The sequence below is a fragment of the Hylobates moloch genome, unplaced genomic scaffold (assembly GCF_009828535.3).
Source record: "Hylobates moloch isolate HMO894 unplaced genomic scaffold, HMol_V3 SCAFFOLD_3, whole genome shotgun sequence".
NCBI classification, from domain to species: Eukaryota; Metazoa; Chordata; class Mammalia; order Primates; family Hylobatidae; genus Hylobates; species Hylobates moloch.
In genome coordinates this window covers 42,424,996-42,443,595 of record NW_026652278.1, presented here as the reverse complement: position 1 = coordinate 42,443,595, position 18,600 = coordinate 42,424,996, and the positions used below count along the sequence as shown (strand labels likewise).

General features: G+C 38.5%; 1 protein-coding gene across 6 annotated transcripts in view; it reads left to right on the top strand.

The window, feature by feature from the left end:
* Positions 1-18,600, top strand: part of PCGF5 (polycomb group ring finger 5) — a 118,544-nt gene that overhangs the window by 55,961 nt on the left and 43,983 nt on the right. For 4 of the 6 annotated variants that reach the window (XM_032136976.2, XM_058436220.1, XM_032136990.2 and 1 more), the window contains exons 2-3: positions 3,951-4,245; positions 16,919-17,015. In XM_032136976.2, the coding sequence (XP_031992867.1) occupies positions 4,134-4,245; positions 16,919-17,015 (209 nt within the window). In that variant the 5' untranslated portion in view covers positions 3,951-4,133. Of the gene's footprint in view, positions 1-1,908; positions 2,109-2,681; positions 2,837-3,950; positions 4,246-16,918; positions 17,016-18,600 lie in introns of those variants that run through there. The other 2 variants (XM_032136966.2, XM_032136983.2) reach the window with 2 other exon arrangements.

The window sequence follows — 18,600 nt, the reverse complement described above, 5'->3', positions numbered from 1 at the left end:
TCAAGCGATTCTCCTGCCTCAGCTTCCCTAGTAGCTGGGATTACAGGCACCTGCCACCAAGCCCCGCTAATTTTGGTATTTTTAGTAGAGACGGGGTTTCACCATGTTGGCCAGGCTGGTCTTGAACTCCTGACCTCAGTTGATCTGCCCTCCTTGGCCTCCCAAAGTGCTGGGATTACAGGCGTGAGCCACCGTGCCAGGCCTATTATTATTTTTTTAACCAAACAAATGTTTGAGTTTTTAAACTTGTTTTTATTTTGTGTATGTGTGCATTTTTTAAAATTGGGGTGGGAGAGATGGAATGGTTGCTGAAGAAGGCAGAGGCGAAACCACAGAACACTTTACTGCAAACTATTGCTGCCTCTCCAGACACAAAGCACAGATTGCCTTATAAAGGTTGTAGTTCTCCCTCATCCCAAGTCCATTCTGGCAACCCCACCTCCACATTCATCCTCAGGTACTGCTCTATCACATGTTTGTGACCCCTTCCTTCATTGCTAACATATGTCATCCTAAAACCCGCCTTTAAGCTCGTTTCCTTCAGGAATACTGATTAACTTGTGATTGGTCACCAATCACATTGAAGCCCCCTGGACTCCACTGTTATTCTTTAAAACATATTTAAAATAGTTTCAGACACAAAATAGGAAAATACCAAGTCTTTTTTATATATTGTGGTATATATACAGTAATATCCTCCAATGCATATTTTAAACACACTAGAAATAGTGTGATTTTTCACATACTGTTCTGTTTAGTCTCTGAAATGAAAGATATGAAGGGTAAAGAGTAATCCTACTGCCATGAAGTCATTTGACCTCACTTGTTTTCTCTTATTCATTGTGATTGCTGCGACTTATGAAGTTGATCCCAGCTTGGACATTGGCATGTATGATTTTGCAAAATGGTTCTTTAAAGGACTATAAGAATGTGGTCATTTAAAGCTGTTTCAGAAAATGTATTGCTCCTACTGTGATATTAGAAATGGCAATTTTTAAACTTATGTCAAAGTTTGATTATAAAATGGATAGTTTAAAAAGCTGCCTTGGTCTACTGCTTGATGCATTTTAAATTGGAAATGGATCTTTGAACACTTGTATGGTTGCTGGACTAGCGGTTGTTAAGTTTGTTGGTTTGCCACTTAGAGTCATCTATCACTTTAGTAAGAAGTTAACGCCTATCAGTTGGAGAAAAAGCAAATACTTTGCATTGACAGTCTCCCCTACCTTCTATTATTGTCATTTTCTTAAGCCATCACTGCTCTGGCTTCTAAAATACACGTTTTTGAATGAAGGTTTCTACAGTGAATGGTCTCTTGTAGATCTCAAAGTCCACTAGAAAGAGTACTGGGTTTTTGTTTGTTTTGAACCTTGCAAACAGTAATGCTTCTTTACCACTCACCCTCCCCCCACCCTCAACCTCCACAACGTTCCCATTTGCTTATAATTGTCAACGACCATGATCTCTGGACCCACGCTACAGTAACAGGTTTGTTAGTGATTTTCAAATAAGGTGCAAATCAAGGGATGGCTTTGTCCCCACTTCGGCGCAGGTGGGACAGACTTGGGGAAGACGCAGCTGAGGAGACAAATTCTCAGGGTGCGTCAGCCTCATCACTGACCGTTGCTTTTAAACCCTCCAGGAAAAATATGCCAGTCATTGTTATGATGTAAACAACCGAAGGGGTGGATGGTGATGATAAGAAGAACCGAGATAATATTTGGGCAGAGCTACGTGTAGCACAGGGAGCCAGGGCGGCAGCTGCACCTGCGAGCAGCGCAGGCAGCAGGCGCGGCCTCCGGGCGTGGTGGTGGGCGTGGCCGGGCGGCGGGGGCGTGGCCGGGCGGCGGGGCGGGCGGTGCTGCCGGTTGGAAGTGGGTGGAGTTGCCCTTGGAGGCGGCACCGGACCTGGGCCCCGAGGCCCGCCGCGCCCTGTCGGGCCTAAGCCGAGTGACCCCACAGAGCCGGCGCGCTCTCGCCTGCAGGGGGAGAGCGGACGGGGCGCGGGGACCGGCGAGGCCGCGGCGGGTGCTGTTTCTGTTTCACTTTCCTTCACTCTGAGGCCGGCGCGCTGGCGGGCGAGGAGCGGCGGCGGTGGCGGCCGCTGGGTAGGTACCGGGCGGGCTGGGGAGCTGCAGGGACGCCAGACTCCTCACCCAAGTTTGCGCCTCAGGCGGGAGCGACACCTCCAGACACCTGCCCTGGCCGGCCCAGCCTGGAGCCGGGAGGGCCCTTCGGGTGCAGGGGGCTACCGGCCGGGGCGGGAGCTTCGGAGCTGTGCCTACCTCGGCGAGGAGAGCGGCCGGCTGCGGACGCCGGCCCCGGGAAAGGCTGCTCGCTCTCCCCGGCCTGAGCAGCGCGCCCGCGGGGCCTGGGCCCGCGCACCTGCCGGGCGGGCGCAGCAGTGCTGGGACCGCACTGGGCTGTACCGCTGGGTCCTGCCGGAGAACGCAGAAAAGTTCCCCCTTGCCACCGCCCCGTCATTGCAAGTTCTTGCTTCCCTTAACTGTCTTGGTCACAGGGCTCTGTGCCTTAATCTTAGCACCACCCCAGGTCGGGATCGTGCATTTCCTCTTCCAAAGGACTTTCTCTTACTTTGGAGCTTCATGGCAAACCTGTGGGAAAGGCAAGGCAGTCAATCCCAACTTATAGAGGAGGAAGCCGAGACCCAGGCACAGATATGAAACGCTTTGCTGAAGGTCATACAGGGCTAAGGGCCAGAACCCTGATTCCCTGTCTTTTAATTATGCTTGCTTTCTGTTACACCCACGAATACGATTTCCCAAGAGGATAGGATGATTACACGCAGAGCCTATTCCCTGCACATTCGCAGTGGGTATGTGTTGATGGAATGCCTTTTACCTTTCCGGTTGCTTTATATTTACCAATGAGTTAACAGCTAAGATGGGGGAAAGTTCCTGTTTATAGAATGCACTTAGGAAAATCAACACCTTTCATGTTGTGTTTTCTGAGAGGATACATATTTTACAGTTAAAAAAAAAAACCTGAGACAGGAAAGTAGCATTACCCAGGTTATATATCTACTAAATGTGACCAGTTTCTATTGAAGAGTTTTTGGTCTAATAAAGAAGGTAAAGAATGAATGTAACTATAAATCAAAATAAAAGGCAAATGTAACAGGAAAGAAGTAAGCATTAAAAACTAGGGAAAGATTGCACTGAGGATAGCATTGGAGAAGGGCTTGAAGGATAGGTGGCATGCAGACAGAGGAGAGAAAGGGCGTGTTGGATAGAGTGCATAGAACCTGCAGAGGCGACGGTGGGAGAGGAGTGATCCCTTCAGGTTGAAGAAAGTTGTTGAAGGGTATATTAAGGTTAACCTGTAGAAGGTCTTATGTGACAGAATGAGAAACATTTTTCTGTTTGTAAAGAGAAGACACTGACATTCGTTGATAAGAAGACCCAAGTGTCACAAAATAAAATGTGCCTGGTAGCAGAATATAAGATGGACTGCAGGTGGAGAGGTGATATACAAGTAGAGCAGCCGGGCACGGAATAGCAGAGGACATCAACTTGGTTTGACTCGTAACTGGATGTAGGGTTCAAAATGGAAATGGGGAACATTTTGATAGGGAGGATAATTACTTCAGTTTTTAATCTTCTAACTTGTATTGGCAGGGACTCCTAATAGAGCAGTCAAGCAGGTAGTTAAAATGCATTAGTGAAGAGGTAAAGATATCAAACTGTAGTTAATAGCTTTGGGTGTCATTAGTATAGAGGTGATAGTTGAGGTTCCAGGACTGGATGAATTTGTCATTATTTTGAATTATAGCAGATTTGCAAGTTAATGATACGATGAAGGATATGTTCTATTCACCTATTCGCCCAATTGGGAACATGTAACACTTGCTGTTAATAGAATGACATTAATACATTATGAGGAATTTGACGCTTTTTTCTCTCATCTTTTTGAAATGATTTTGGGAACAGACATGGGAAAGCGGAACCACCAAAAGGAGTGATGATCAACGATCTCATGATAAATCTGGATGCTAGTTCTCATGCCTCAGGACATCCTACTGGGAACAACATACCAGCTCCTGGGATCAGACTTTCATCTACTTAGGACCCCTCTTTGCCCAAACTACTAAAGCCAGTCTTCACTAGCCACGAATGGCTACCCAAAGGAAACACTTGGTGAAAGATTTTAATCCTTACATTACCTGCTATATCTGTAAAGGGTATCTGATCAAGCCAACAACAGTGACGGAATGCCTCCATACATGTAAGTATTCTTTTAGGTTATTATACCTATCAAACTTTATATGTACATTTTGTTCTTTTTAAATTGTCGTGTTTTGTTTTTATCTATGTTGTAAGATTTAAGAAATTAGTATTCTAATAATTATTTTAATTTTGAATTTTCAAAATATTTGTCATTAGGATGCCACTGGCATGAAATTTTGCTTTTGTTATTTGAATCTCAGTAGTTGACTTGTATCACACTGTAAAATATTCTAAAAATCATAAGCATATTATCAGTTATGATTTTTTAAGTCAACTGTTTCAGGTTTTTTTATTTTAAAAAATTATACTCAAGGAATTAATCTCAGATATTCTTTTAGGATATGCAGACTCTTATTCACCGGTTCTCAAAGTGTAATTCCTAGACTAGCAGCACCAGTGTCATCACAAGTTCTAGGAACTTGTTAGAAATGCAGATTATCAGGCCCTACCCTAGATTTAATGAACCAGAGACTCTGCGAGTGGGCCCAGCAATCTGTTTTAACAAGCCCTCCAGGTGATTCTGAAGCATGCTTAAGTTTGAGAATCACTGTTCTAGTAGTAGTATACCTGTGGAGCTCCTAGCAGATTTCATTCTCAACTGTCCCATTGGAAGAGGAAGAGGCATTTTTTACTGCCACTTATGCCAAGATTACACATACTCTCTGTGTTTCTGCCAGCATGATTTCATTTTTTATTTCAGCGAAAGTAATTCCAGTAAGTTCTAGTTTAATGCCTAGTATGTGCAGCAAAATAGAGATATACTTGATTTCATCTTAGCTTTACAATGACCTGGGAGCAGTTTGGAGTAGATGTAGGGGGAGAGAGAAGGTATAGAGATTTATCTTCATTTTATGGATGTGGAAACTAATGGATAAGTAACTTGTCTAGTCTCATAGCTAATGAGTGGTAGACCTATATTCAACTCCAAAACCCATGCTCTTTAATATACCATGGTACTTTTTTTTTTTTTTTGGTAAGCCTCCTTTTTCAGCTATTCTTGCTCTGCTGAACTGACATAATGTTATACCAGTAGTTTTAAATGAATGCTAGATGGAATAATCTGGAAATGGTTGAAATGGCAAATTTTATGTTACATTTATGTTACATTTATTTTACCACAATAAAAAATAGAATCATCTGGGAAGCTATTTAAGCATACGCATGCTCAGGACCCTGCCTGGGGAGATAAAGTGGGTCTTGTGGTAAGGCCTGGGCATGTATATTTTGGAAAAGCTCCCCAAGTGATGCTGATGTGTACTCCTTTGGGGTATTACTGGCACGTCTTATTCAATTAGCAATTAACTATGTACTATCTTGTGTTACTAGTTTGCTGTTGCCCTGTATTGTTATTTAACTTGAACAGTTAATTAAGTATCATCGAACAGACATTTATTGAGTACTTTCTGTGTATCAGGCACTGTGCTGGGGCACAAGATAATAAAGAAGGGCACAAGATAATAAAAAAAGTCTGCTCAAGAAGTATAATAGGAAAACTAATTTTAAAAAATGCCATATTAGTGATAAGTAGTATAAAAAAGAACAAAGCACGATTGTAGATAGGAGACATGGGGTTAATTTATAGTGGGTCAACCTCTTTGATATGATGACATTTGAACAGAAACCTGAAGGGACTGAAGGACTGTGTGGATATATTGGAAAGCAGTCTGTGTAAAGGGAGAATTAAGTACAGAGGCCTTGAGATGGAAATACACTTGGCCAGTTCAAGGAATAGCAAAATCAGTTAGAAGCCTATTACTGTAGGAAAGCTAAAAGATTATAGGGCCTTCAACCAAGGCTATAAGATATGAAATGGAGGTGGAGAAGGGTGGTTGTATTGTGGACATACTTTGAAGGAAGAACCAATTGGCTACCCTAGAGTTACATTCTACTTCCCTGTTTCCTGTTGCACCAAGCATGGAACCTGGACCCAGTCCACAGTGTGTTTTGTTTTGCTTCTTTGAACATTTGTTCATTGTTTTTAATTTTTTGATTCATCCAGCAAAAACTCAACTCTGAATGATGAGAAGAAAGCACAAACTCTCCCATTTCTATCTGTATACTACAAATTTTGTATATGTCCTTTGGAAGAAAATTTTCTTTGGGTCATAGTGAAAACCCAATTTAAATGTAACTTTAAAAAAAGGAAAACAAAAGATTATAGAAGTATAAACAATTAGCTTATAAGCAAAGGGATATCGCATGTTCTCAACAGCAATTTGAAGTCTAAAGGGGTAAATTAAATGACAGTTTAACTGCACATGTCATCCTGGCCTGAAAGGTCCCTTGGTGGCCATCAAGCCCCTTTACTGAGAGAATGAACATTGTAGAAATGTGATTTAAATACAATGGTAAGTCCCAAATGTGGCCTTTATCGTCAACAGAGAACACAGAAAGTAGAGTAAATGATGGAGTCAGGTACTCCATCGCATCTCTGAGGAGATGTGAGGATTCCAGTAGCACTAATCTTTATGTACTCTCAGGTCCTTTGATTTCTGTATTGTTTGTTTGTATTTATATTGAAGCTTATAGGTGAAAACTATCCCACTTGCAAGGTATTCTCTTGTCAGAAATATTTATATACAAATAAATACAAATATATATTTATACAAATAAAAGAATACTTTGCAAGTGGGATAGTTTTTGCCTCTAAGCCTCAATATAAATACAGACAAATATTGATAACATAAATTGTACTGCAAAGCAGTATTCCTCAGCCTTTGGTTGGGTCTTTGGTATGTGGTGATATCTTGGGTTTCAACTCTTCTACAAGGTTTTCTCATATATAATGTAGGATAGATACAGTTGTTCTGTGATTTGGGATGGGTATAAAATTAAATAACCAAATGGAAAGGCAGAAAGTGAGAAATGTTAAGTGACATTGTAGTACCATGTAATATTTTAGATCTTGACTTAGGCATATACAAAGAGTATCTTACTTATTTTATACAAAGTCTACAGTGTTATGATGCTATAAAGAATGAATTAAGAATGAGTAAACGCTAGTTTTTATGGAGACTCATAAGAAAATATAAAGATTTTCGTCTTACTATTCAAGTTTGAAATACATAAATGAAGCTTTATTATTGGTGTGCAAAACCAGACATAGAACCTGCCCTTCTGGACGGTCTGGTCAAGTGAAGAAAGAGTAATCAAGTTAAGAAATGTAAAAAAGAAAAATGCTGTTAAGTGCAATGAGGAAGGACAGAGGGTGATATAATAGCAGATGTGTATCAGGATACTGGAGCAGAATGATATGCAGAAGAAACTCGTGTTTTGTGAAATTCCTAAAGCTACAGATCATATGCCATCTCAGGCAGATAGTAACCCTTGAGTAGTGGTGCAGAGGACTACTTATGGGCGGGAGGCAGGGATTATTAGTAGCTCTCTCTGCTTTGATATGGGTAAATGAAGTTACTTCAGTCTTCTTTCAGATGACTATGCAAGTGCATTTCAACTCTTTCTCCACCTCAAACCAGATAGGTTGGTACTTCCCCATTCTCTCAGAGAGAAATTCTGGAGCCAGCACTGCTGGGCTGCCCTGTAGATGTAGGTAGATATAGAAAGAAGGGCCCGAAAGGTGAGCTCATCAAAAGGAAATAGGAGGTAGAGATGGTGGGGCAGCCCAGGGTCCTGGTGGGAGATGCAAAAAATCACATCATCATATCACATGATCACATTTGATCACATGATCAAATCAGCATCATAAAAACCACATATTTAGACTCTTTTCACCTACTAATACCTCTTCAGTAGGCCAGGGACATTTGATAAATAGATAAAATTTTTAAATGAGTTAAAATTTTCAAACACAAATGAGTTTTAGCTTTAAATGATCACTTAGTACTAGATGAACTAAATCCGCATTAACCATGGTTTACATAGCTGTGAGATAATTTTAATAGCCTAACAAACCAAAGGAAATAAACACGTCTGCACAAATAATTATTTTATTATTTAAACTAAGTAATTACATGTCAGGCACTTTGCTAGCCACTGGGGGTAGGGTGGTAAATAAGATAAATGTGAAACGTATACACTATTGAGCAAACTTATACTCCAAGAAGAAATTTCTAACATGTATTTGGATGTATGTTCTTTTTTTTCCTGTGTGAACTCATGTATTCTGAGACTTCAGCTACCTATGCTGAGGCCTCTCAAATCTTTATTTTTGGCTTAACTTTTCTTCTTAGCTACAGAATCCTACTGGATGTCCACTTGGATGTCCTGAAGCCACCTGAAACTCAGCATATCTACGAATGATCAAATGGGATGCCAGCACTCAGTTATCCAAGCAAGAAATATGCTCCATGCTTGACTCTTTACCCTCACTAACAAAACTGGGCAAAGTCCTGCTGGTCTCTCTCTTTAATACTTCTCAAATCTGTCCCTTTAGTTTCATCCCTCTGTTACTGTTCTCATTCAGATTCTTATTACGTCTCACCAAAGCCACTGCAGCACATTCTTAACTGTGTCCAAGTGGTAATAATTAAAAACAGCTTACTGCCTTTATCATTATCACTCTTAACCCACCCTAAAATTTCCTAAAGGTATCCTGTTGACCTCAGGATACATTAAAGCTACTTAGTGGTGACTGGTTTCTGCCTACCACTTCCTCCCCTACCACCTAACACTCACACATACAAATACTTGGTTCAGCTGTTTGCTCTCCTTGAAATGAATGCCTCCTCTGTGCCCAGCTAGCAGTTACCCATCCTTTAAAACTCATTTCCTCTAAGATGTGCCCTACCACGTGTAGATTTGGGTTAAGTGTCTCAATAAAATCTTAAATGAATAAATGCATGGCTAATAAGTTATTTTATTGTGTATTTTTCCTTTCAAAGATTCAAATGCAGTGATAGGTAACTTGAAACGCATATAGGCAATGTTGGTTAGGAATTACAAATTTAGGAAAACTGTTTCCTAGGATCTACATAGGCATCTTTGGGGTCTTAGGGAGAGGGAGAGACTCTGGACTGGGGACTAGAACTTGATGGCCCTAGATTAAGGGATGTTCTGTCTCTTTCACCAGGTCACCCTGGTGAAAAGAGAAACTTTAAAGCTGCTTAGAATGTATCTGCTGGGTGTGGTATAGGTTGTTGATTTAAAACAAAAGACTTTTTACTTAAACTAAGGACAAAGGAGCTATGTTCCAGCAGCTCAAATGCGACCAATACAGTGTATTGGTTCTTAACCCTTTTGTGGCCAGAGGCCCCTCTGAGAATCTAGTGATTCTTTCCTCAGAAAAAAAAGGATGTTTATAGACATAGAATTCTGTGGTACAGAAAAGGAAAGCTTTCTTTCCTCTCGCTCTTCAGAGATTATGGCAGTAATCCCTAACCTAAGAATAAATTCTTTGCAAAAACACCTTGTTATACTTATTTTTTAACTTCTACAAAGAAGGATTAATTGATAATATAGTTGACGTGATAAGAGACTCAGTGATTTTATGTGGTAATATGTAAGAAGGAATAACTTAACCCTAAGATGACAGAATTTAAGTACTACCAACCATTTATTGTTTTTGAACAAATATCATAAATGTACAAGTACTTAAGGTACAGAGAACTCATGATGCTTTGATATTCAGTATTTGAAAATCTTACACTACATACACATGCTACTCAAAGTGAAACCCCTGAATTAGCTGCATCCACCATCAGCAACATCACCTGGGAACTTATTAGATAGAAGTGCACATTTTGGGGCTTCACTGTAGACTTACTGAATCAGAATCTCTGAAGAGAAGGCCAGAAATCTGTAATAACAAGCCCTGCAGGTGATTCTCTGGTACACTAAAGTTTAAGAAGCACTGCTCTGGATCAGACATTTATAATACTAGCATCCTTTAAAGTAGGCAGTTTGTACTTTTAATCATAGAATTGTTAAAATAAATGCTAATAAAGGAATGAAATATTAGCTATTGTTATATGGGGCATCATGAGCTTTACATTCATTGTTTTATTTTACCCAACCAAGAACCCTTCTAGTTAGGTGGTATTATTTCAGCATCAACAAATGTTCATTAACTTTTACATGTGCCAGTCATTATTCTAGCCACTGCAACACAGCAATAAATAGAACAGGCATAGTCTGTGCCCTCCTAGAACTTAACGTTCTAATAGGACAGACAGATAATAAGTAAGTAAAGTGGAATTTCAGGTGCTATACATGACAAATGCTATGAGTTAAAAACAGAAAGGTTTTTCTTGGGAGTGGCCATCTGAGCAGGGACTAAAATAATAGGAAGGATCAATCTATGAAAAGGTTTAAGGGAAGAGTATTTCAGATTCTTATTCCAGAGGTAAGACTGAGAAAGGTTAAGTAACAGCCAGTAAATGCTAGAGCTGAGTTCTGAATCCTGGATATGTGACTCAGGTACATCTGCATAATATATGTTATGATATTTTCCTAATTTTATTTTTCTTCTTTCTGCTTAGCTTTATTTTCTAAAAATTTTTAAGCAACATGTTAATTAAAATTATAGCTAATATTTATAAAATAAACCTATGTTTTCATGACTATGTAACTGTTATGTACCCAATACTGATCTGAATTTATTATTCTGAATGAATAGCCATTTTAATGAAAAAAAGACATAAATTGAACTTTACAATAATGTATTCTTAATAAGAATAAAAAACGTGTTTTGGAATAAAAAAGGCAAAAATAGAAATTATATTTATCATCTCAGAGGTGCAAATATAATGTTTTACGATATACTAGAAATGATGTCATTGGTATACTGATGTTACATATTTCAAACAGTATTTTGGCAGAAACTAGTCATTCATGAAAGTGATTATAGTGTTCATTTTGGTGACTTTTTTTAAATAAGAAAGAATAATTATAGGTCTTAATCTCAGTGTCATCTATTATTAGTAATAATGTTAAAGTTATGTGTATAGTTCTTTTAGCTTTTGAAACTATGTATTAGCAAGGAATGTTTAAATAGTTGAGCAAAATGTCATAGTGGACACTAAAGCACAAAACCAAAGGACAACAGAAGTAAAAGTCTTCTATATTGACTTATGAGAATATATCTTGGTCAGAATGAGTTGGAACTGATATCAGGGTTGGGTTGAGAAAAAGTGTGTAACCTACACTACAAAAATATTCGTGGTTAGAAATCATGATCAGTATACAGGTATGTTTAAGAGTCTAGCACAAGGGTTCAATATAAGCATTATAAACAATTAGTCTAACTTTGTAAAAAAGACAAAAGATAATTTTCATTTGGATACTCTGAAGACTTCTGGTGTTTTATATGTAGTAGTATATCAAAAATTTAAAGCCAGTGAGCAAAGCTATATTTTCTCAGAATATGTATGTATTCATATATACATATATGAATATATAATGTCAGAACCACTGACATTCAATTAATAGCAAATGATCAATGTTATATTTTAGTTTATATTGAACTAACATTTATTTATTTAGAGACAGGGTCTCACTCTGTCACCCAGGCTGGAGTGCAATGGCAAGATCTCGGCTCACTGCAACCTCCCTACCCCACTTCCATCCCCTACAGGCTCAAGCGATTTTCCTACCTCAGCTTTCTGAGTAGCTGTGTTACAGGTGTGCACCACCATGCCCAGCTAGTTTTTTTGTATTTTGTGAGAGGTTGAGGCAGGAGGATCGCTTTAATGTGGGGGTTTGAGACCAGCCTGGGCAATGTGGCAAGATCCCGTCTCTACAAAAATTTTAAAAATTAGCCAGGCATGGTGGCCGATATGGTTTGGCTGTGTCCCCACCCAAATCTCAAACTGAATTGTAACTCCCACAATTTCCATGTGTTGTGGGAGGAATCCAGTGGGAGGTAATTGAATCAATGGGGGCGGGTCTTTCTCACGCTGTTTTCTCAGTAGTGAATAAGTCTCACGAGGTCTGGTGGTTTTAAAAAGAGGAGTTCCCTTGCACAAACTCTCTCTTTTTGCCTGCTGCCATTCACGTAAGATGTGACTTGCTCCTCCTTGCCTTCTGCCATGATTGTGAGGCCTCCTCAGCCATTTGGAACTGTAAGTTCAATAAACCAAACCTCTTTCTTTTGTGAATTGCACAGTCTCAGGTATGTCTTTATCAGAAGCATGAAAATGGACTAATATAGTGGCCCATGCCTGTAGTACCTACCAACTACTAAGGAGGCTGAGGCAGGAGGATCACTTGAGCCCAGGAGTTTGAGGTTGCAGTGAACCATGATCATGCCACTGCACTCCAGCCTGGATGACCAGAGTAAGACCCTGTCTTAAACAAAGAAAGAAATAATAATAAATAAATAAATCTATATGATACAAATTTTTGATTTTGATGCCAGAGACCAAATGTTATTAATTCTAGGATGCATTGCATAGTGGTTTGGATTATAGGCCTGGAGCTGCGCAGCCCAGGGATGGATACCATCGTTGCTGTACAGCTGTGCAGCTGTGAGCAGCCTACTCAGGCTCTCCAGCACTACATTCCTCACTTGCCAAGGGAGGATAGTAAGTGTCCATACTATAATCCATACAAAGTCCTGAGGCCAAGCCTGATATTTGGTTAGTGCTCATTAAATATTAGCTAAGTTGTTACTTAAGTGTTTTCCCACCTGAGGACATCTTTGGTGAGCCTAACTCCCTTTCTGACCCAGGTGCTTCTTATGGCTATAGAATCTGTGTGGAGTAGCTGTTGAGAATGAAGACTCTACTTGGTCTGTATACATAGTCTTAACCTTAGACTAGGACCTTTTTAACATCATTCTTAGACCAGTTGTGTTAACCACTACAGCAGTTGAGCAGTTAAGAGAGTTTGGCATTAAATCTTTAAGATATTTTTAAAATGTGCTGTACTGCTAGTATGGACTTCAAATTATAAACTAAGAATTAGAGGTGAGTTTTGTAGTAATGAGAAGTTTTTTAAGCATCTAAGGGAAACCAAATCCTCATTTTACTTTTTCCAGTTTCACCAAGCCTCAAGCCTGGATTTCCTCAGGTTCTAATTTATGTAAGGTTGTGCTTTATTTAACAGTTTTTAAAAGCCATATGGGAGATGTATCTTCTAGAGATTTTTTTTAAAGGAACAAATAAGCTATTGAAAAGGGCTATATACAATTTAAAAGGAGATCTAATTGTACAACTAGACATATTTAAGGCTCCTAAAATAAGGAATAAGACATTCTTTTTCTATATATTATAGATCTATGTAAATAAAGTGTGAAGAAAATGTATCACACATACATTGGTTAAGAAAATGCATTCAAATATTGGTTTTAACCACTTACTAGCTTCATAATTTTAGACAACTTGCTCAAATTCTCTACTCTTTTTTTTATCTATAAGAGGCCAAATGCTATCTAATTAATAGGAATGTAGTAAGGATTAAATTATTAAATTGTATTGAATGAAATATATGTTGATTAGGACATACATGGACATAATATGTTTGGATACGTGTGCATATTTAAGATAATGCCTGGTACATAAACCCATTAAGTGTTAACTGTGATGATAACAGTAATGACAACTACTACCAAATCATCCAAACGAAAAAGAAAGCAAGTCAGAATATTACATTGTTCAGCATCTTAAAGTTGTCTTTTACTAAAACTATCTGAAAAAAAAAATTGTCAGGAAAAACAGTTTTTGGTATTAGCCTCTGAAAAAATGCTTTCAAAAATTCACATCAACGCTGGGCGCAGTGTCTCATGCTTGTAATTCCAGCACTTTGGGAGGCTGAGGTGGGCGGATTACTCGAGGCCAGGAGTTGGAGACCAGCCTGGCCAACATGGCGAAACCCCCTCTCTACTAAAAATACAAATAATTAGCCAGGCGTGGTGATGGGAACCTGTAATCCCAGCTACTAGGGAGGCTGAGGCAGGAGAATCACTTGAACCTGGGAGGCAGAGGTTGCAATGAGCCAAGATCGCGCCACTGCACTCTACCCTAGGTGACAGAGTGAGAATCCATCTTAAAAAAAAAAAAAAAAAAATTCACATCAGAAAACCTGAATTTAGGTCTTTTTGTTGCCATTCTCCAGAATAGGCAGGTGACTGGGCCTATTGAAACCTCTTTTTTACCAGCAAAAGTGGAATAAGATACTGTATCTCAGTTGTTGATGTGAAAATAAATTCACCTCTTGATAGGAGGGATTCTGTCTCCATCTAAAATACCACCCTTCAGTAGAGATAAAATGTGAGCCATGTGTATAATTTAAAATTTTCTAGTAGCCACACTAAAAAAGAAACAAGTAAAATTAATTTTAATAATATATTTAACCCAATATCTCTAAAATATTGTCATTTCAAAATGTAATTAATATAAAATTATTGAGATTAGCTGTTCAGGTTATGTCTGAAGTCTAGTGTGTATTTTATACTTACATTACATCTGAACTTAAACTAGCCACATTTCAAATGCTTAGCAGCCACATGTGGCTAGTGACTTCTGTTTTGGGCAGTCCAGATCTAGAATATAGATTAGTATTCCCCATCACCGTTCTTGGGTACTGGTGCTGCTTTGACCTTAAGCAATTAGCGTAACTTTACTCTTTAATGTGTGCACTTTTGGATGCTTGAGCCCTACAACTCTTTCATGAGCAGCCTAGCTTAGTATAGCTTCTGAGAGGATAGTGTCCTACCCTTAGCCTTTTGGCTGATCAAAGTGAGGACTTGTTCTGGGCATGCCACATACCTCTCTATTTGGTCAAGCCTGGTAGACAACCAAGGATTGCCAACCCATTGAGTACAATAAACCTTTTGAACTATAAGGATCAGAGCTCCATGTCAGGATCAGGCTTTTAAAATCCCTCCACTCTCATTTCTTTTTTTTTTTTTTTTTTTTTTTTTTTTTTTTGCCTCTTTCCCAAATTTCAGAGACTTATCTAGCATCCCTGGGAAAAGAGCAAATACCAGCAACCTTCTGAAGGAATTCAGCTTCTCTGTCTTCTACTTCAACTTGGCATAATAAGGCAGTCCTCTCTTCCCAAAAATTATTTTGACTTGAAAAGACATTTAGAAACCCTTTTGGGGACAAGAAATTTGGGAAGAAGGCGAAGTATTCAATTGTACATAATAGCTCTAGGCTAAGCTTTTATATCTGAGCTTTTTCTTTTTTTAAGGTTTTCTGATACTGTCTTTTACCCACATCTTGTGAGAGTTGTCATGAAGGCAGTGTTATCCTAATAGCTGTGTGTAATGGTGAAAAGAGAGATTATGAGATTCAGGTACATTCATCCAACAAAACTGCTTAAATGTCACCAACTTAGGGGTCGCTAAGGGGTCCTATCCTGATTACTTTATTTAAAATAGCTGCCAGCTCCCAGCACCCTGTCTCTACCTTATTTTTGGGGGGCAGAGGGGGAGGCAGGTAAAAATATCACTTATCACTAACTAAAATTGTTTGCCTTCCTAGAGTATAAGCTCCATAAGAATTTGGGCTTTGTTTTGTTGGCCCCTGCATCCCCAACTCCTAATATAATGCCTAGCATTCAGTAAATCCCTATTGAATCAATGAATAAATAAACAAAAGGAAATGCTGCTAATCTCTGTATGTACTAAATGATTTTAAAATTAGATACCTGGTAGAGTTCTTCCATGACCATTGTTGCTTTGGTCAGTATATGTGATAGGTTCACATTTTCAAACCTAATCTCATTTGTAAGAATCCTAGTGTTTAGTTTTGACCAATCATTTAGGTAAACTTTTAGATAGTGTCGATCTTGAGGAGAAAGAAGTAGCTTGAAATGCAGCTGTGAAAGGGGAGTAGGAGAGCCAATCTATACCATGTGAAAATTTCAGGTTATACAGGGTAATAGAATGGAGGAGGAGTATTGGGGTGAGGAATTGAATTAATATTTTATAGTTCAGGTACCGTAACTGTTGTCTAAGGTTTTGGGGCAAAACATTGGCATAATATGTAGTAGAAGCTTAGGTGAAAGATGAGAGAGATTTATAGCCAGAGAGATTAGTAGTATTTGTGGGAAATGTGGGCTATATAGGCTTGTGGCCCCAAATGCACAAGTCATATTTCCATTGTCTTTGTTTAGAATCTTTATTTGAAATTTTATTTATCCCTGTCAGTTTTTCAGTCATTCTTCCAATTTACCTCTCATGCCTTTGTCTCAACTTGATACCATCATTCATACTTTGTGCTCCATGGAATTATAGTACCTATGAGCAGAAACTCATTACACCCTGCCAAGGCCAGCAAAGTCCATTGTAACTCCCAGTTTGTCCCCGGAGCACCCTGCCAATAAAAGTAATGCAAACAGGTTGAAAACTCTCAAGTTGTATTGAGTTGTTTATGTTGCATTTAAATAAATGTTTAGCAAAGGAAATAAATGCTGACTTAGTTTTTACCTTTTTCTGTCCTACTTCTTTAAATAAGAAAAACCTATTTTGTGTAAATACACCAGCTTTTTTATTTTAATATGATGATGAGTATAGTAGTATTTGGTGTGTGAATGTATTTAAGAAAACAATAAGCAAAATAGTGTATGCTTTTTGTTTGTGGCAGTAGACTTTTATTTCAGTTGGGTTTTATTACAGTGTTACAGTTGTAAGGTTTTTGAAGTTTAGTTAAATAATGATATTCTACTTGTAGTAGGCAATTTTAAGGTCTGTTTCTAATTACACTTAGTTTAACATTAAATGAGCGTTCATATGATGCATTTTAACCTAACATCTTCTTTCTTCTTAGTCTGTAAGACTTGTATTGTTCAGCACTTTGAAGATAGCAATGATTGCCCAAGGTGTGGCAACCAAGTTCATGAGACAAATCCGTTAGAAATGTTGAGGTAAGGATGTTATATTTTACAGTTCATCTAATTTACATAAATTGAATAGGCTCTTAATTTTTATTATATGTCATAATATTTCATGTTGTCTTGACTCAGTTAATATAGGACTTACGATTTTCATTTTAAAGCATTTTATTTTAAAGTATTTTATTAAGGAGTATTAAAAATAAGGTTTTACATCTTAAATATTTAAGAAATACATTTCCAAACTAAAAGTACAACTTTCTTTTAGGCTGTAAGAGTGACTTTAGGTTACAGGTATTTTCAGTATTTTAATAGTCTATGTTATGTTGAGCTACACGGTAGTAGAAAGAGGGAGAACTCATAGAAAGACTAATATTAGGACTATTAATTTTTTAATTTACCATATATTCAAAAAGTATATAAACATATATGTAAAACCTAAAAAATTTTTTTAAGGCTACCATTTACTTACCCCTCACCTTTAGCAGTATAATCATATATATATATATATATATATATATATATATAAAATATATATTTTATTTATTTATTTATTTATTTTGAGGTGGAGTTTTACTCTTGTTGCCCAGGCTGGAGTGCAATGGTGCGATCTCAGCTCACCGCAACCTCCACCTCCCAGGTTCAGGTGATTCTCCTGCCTTAGCCTCCTGAGTAGCTGGGATTACAGGCATGCACCACCACATTAATTTTCTATTTTTAGTAGAGACAGGATTTCTCCATGTTGGTCAGGCTGGTCTCAAACTCTCGACCTCAGGTGATCTGCCCGCCTCAGCCTCCCAAAGTACTGGGTTAAAGGTGTGAGCCACCACACCTGGCCTAATCATATATTTTTAAAACTGGAAGTAGTCTATGAGATTCTAATCCAAATCCCTTTATTCCCAATTAGGAAATCTAGAGAAGTGATATGTCTTGACTTAAGGTTTCACAGAATACCTCAAATGCCACTTCCCAGCTACAGGCCGTGTGTCCTCACCACTAGACCCATCTTCATTTCATTGTTCCCACCATAGCTCTAAGGCAGATCACCTGTGTGATCTTTAAGACGCTACTTGTCTAGAATCCAGTGAAAAGCACAAAAGGGGTCAATTCTGGAGTTAGCTTTTTAGTACTTTTGAACTTAAAAAAAAAAAAAAGCAGCTACCCATCTGAAGATAGAGCTAGATAGTCTCTGGAACCTTTCATAACTCTCTGGGTGATATTTGCCATCATTCTATAAATCTGGATTTGCAAATCTTACATTTCAGCCTTTTGTTTTTCAATTTTAATGCCTGTTTGGGATAATTTGTCTACAGGTAAATGTCTAGCCCTGTGGTTTTCAAAGTGTGGTCCCCAAACCATTAGTATCATGTTAGAAGTGACAGGTCTCAGACCACACATCAGACCTGCTAACTCAGAAACTTTGGGATTGGAGATCACTTACTTTAGCAAGCTCTCTAGGTGATGCTAATATATGCTAGCATTTGGGAACCACTGGTTAACTCTGGTCTGTAATTCTGAGCAAGCCTTGTTCTGGTTGGATCTATATCAGTGCCTCTCAACCAGGGGTGATTTTGCCCCCAGGATACATTTAGCAATATCTGGAGACATTTTTGGTTGT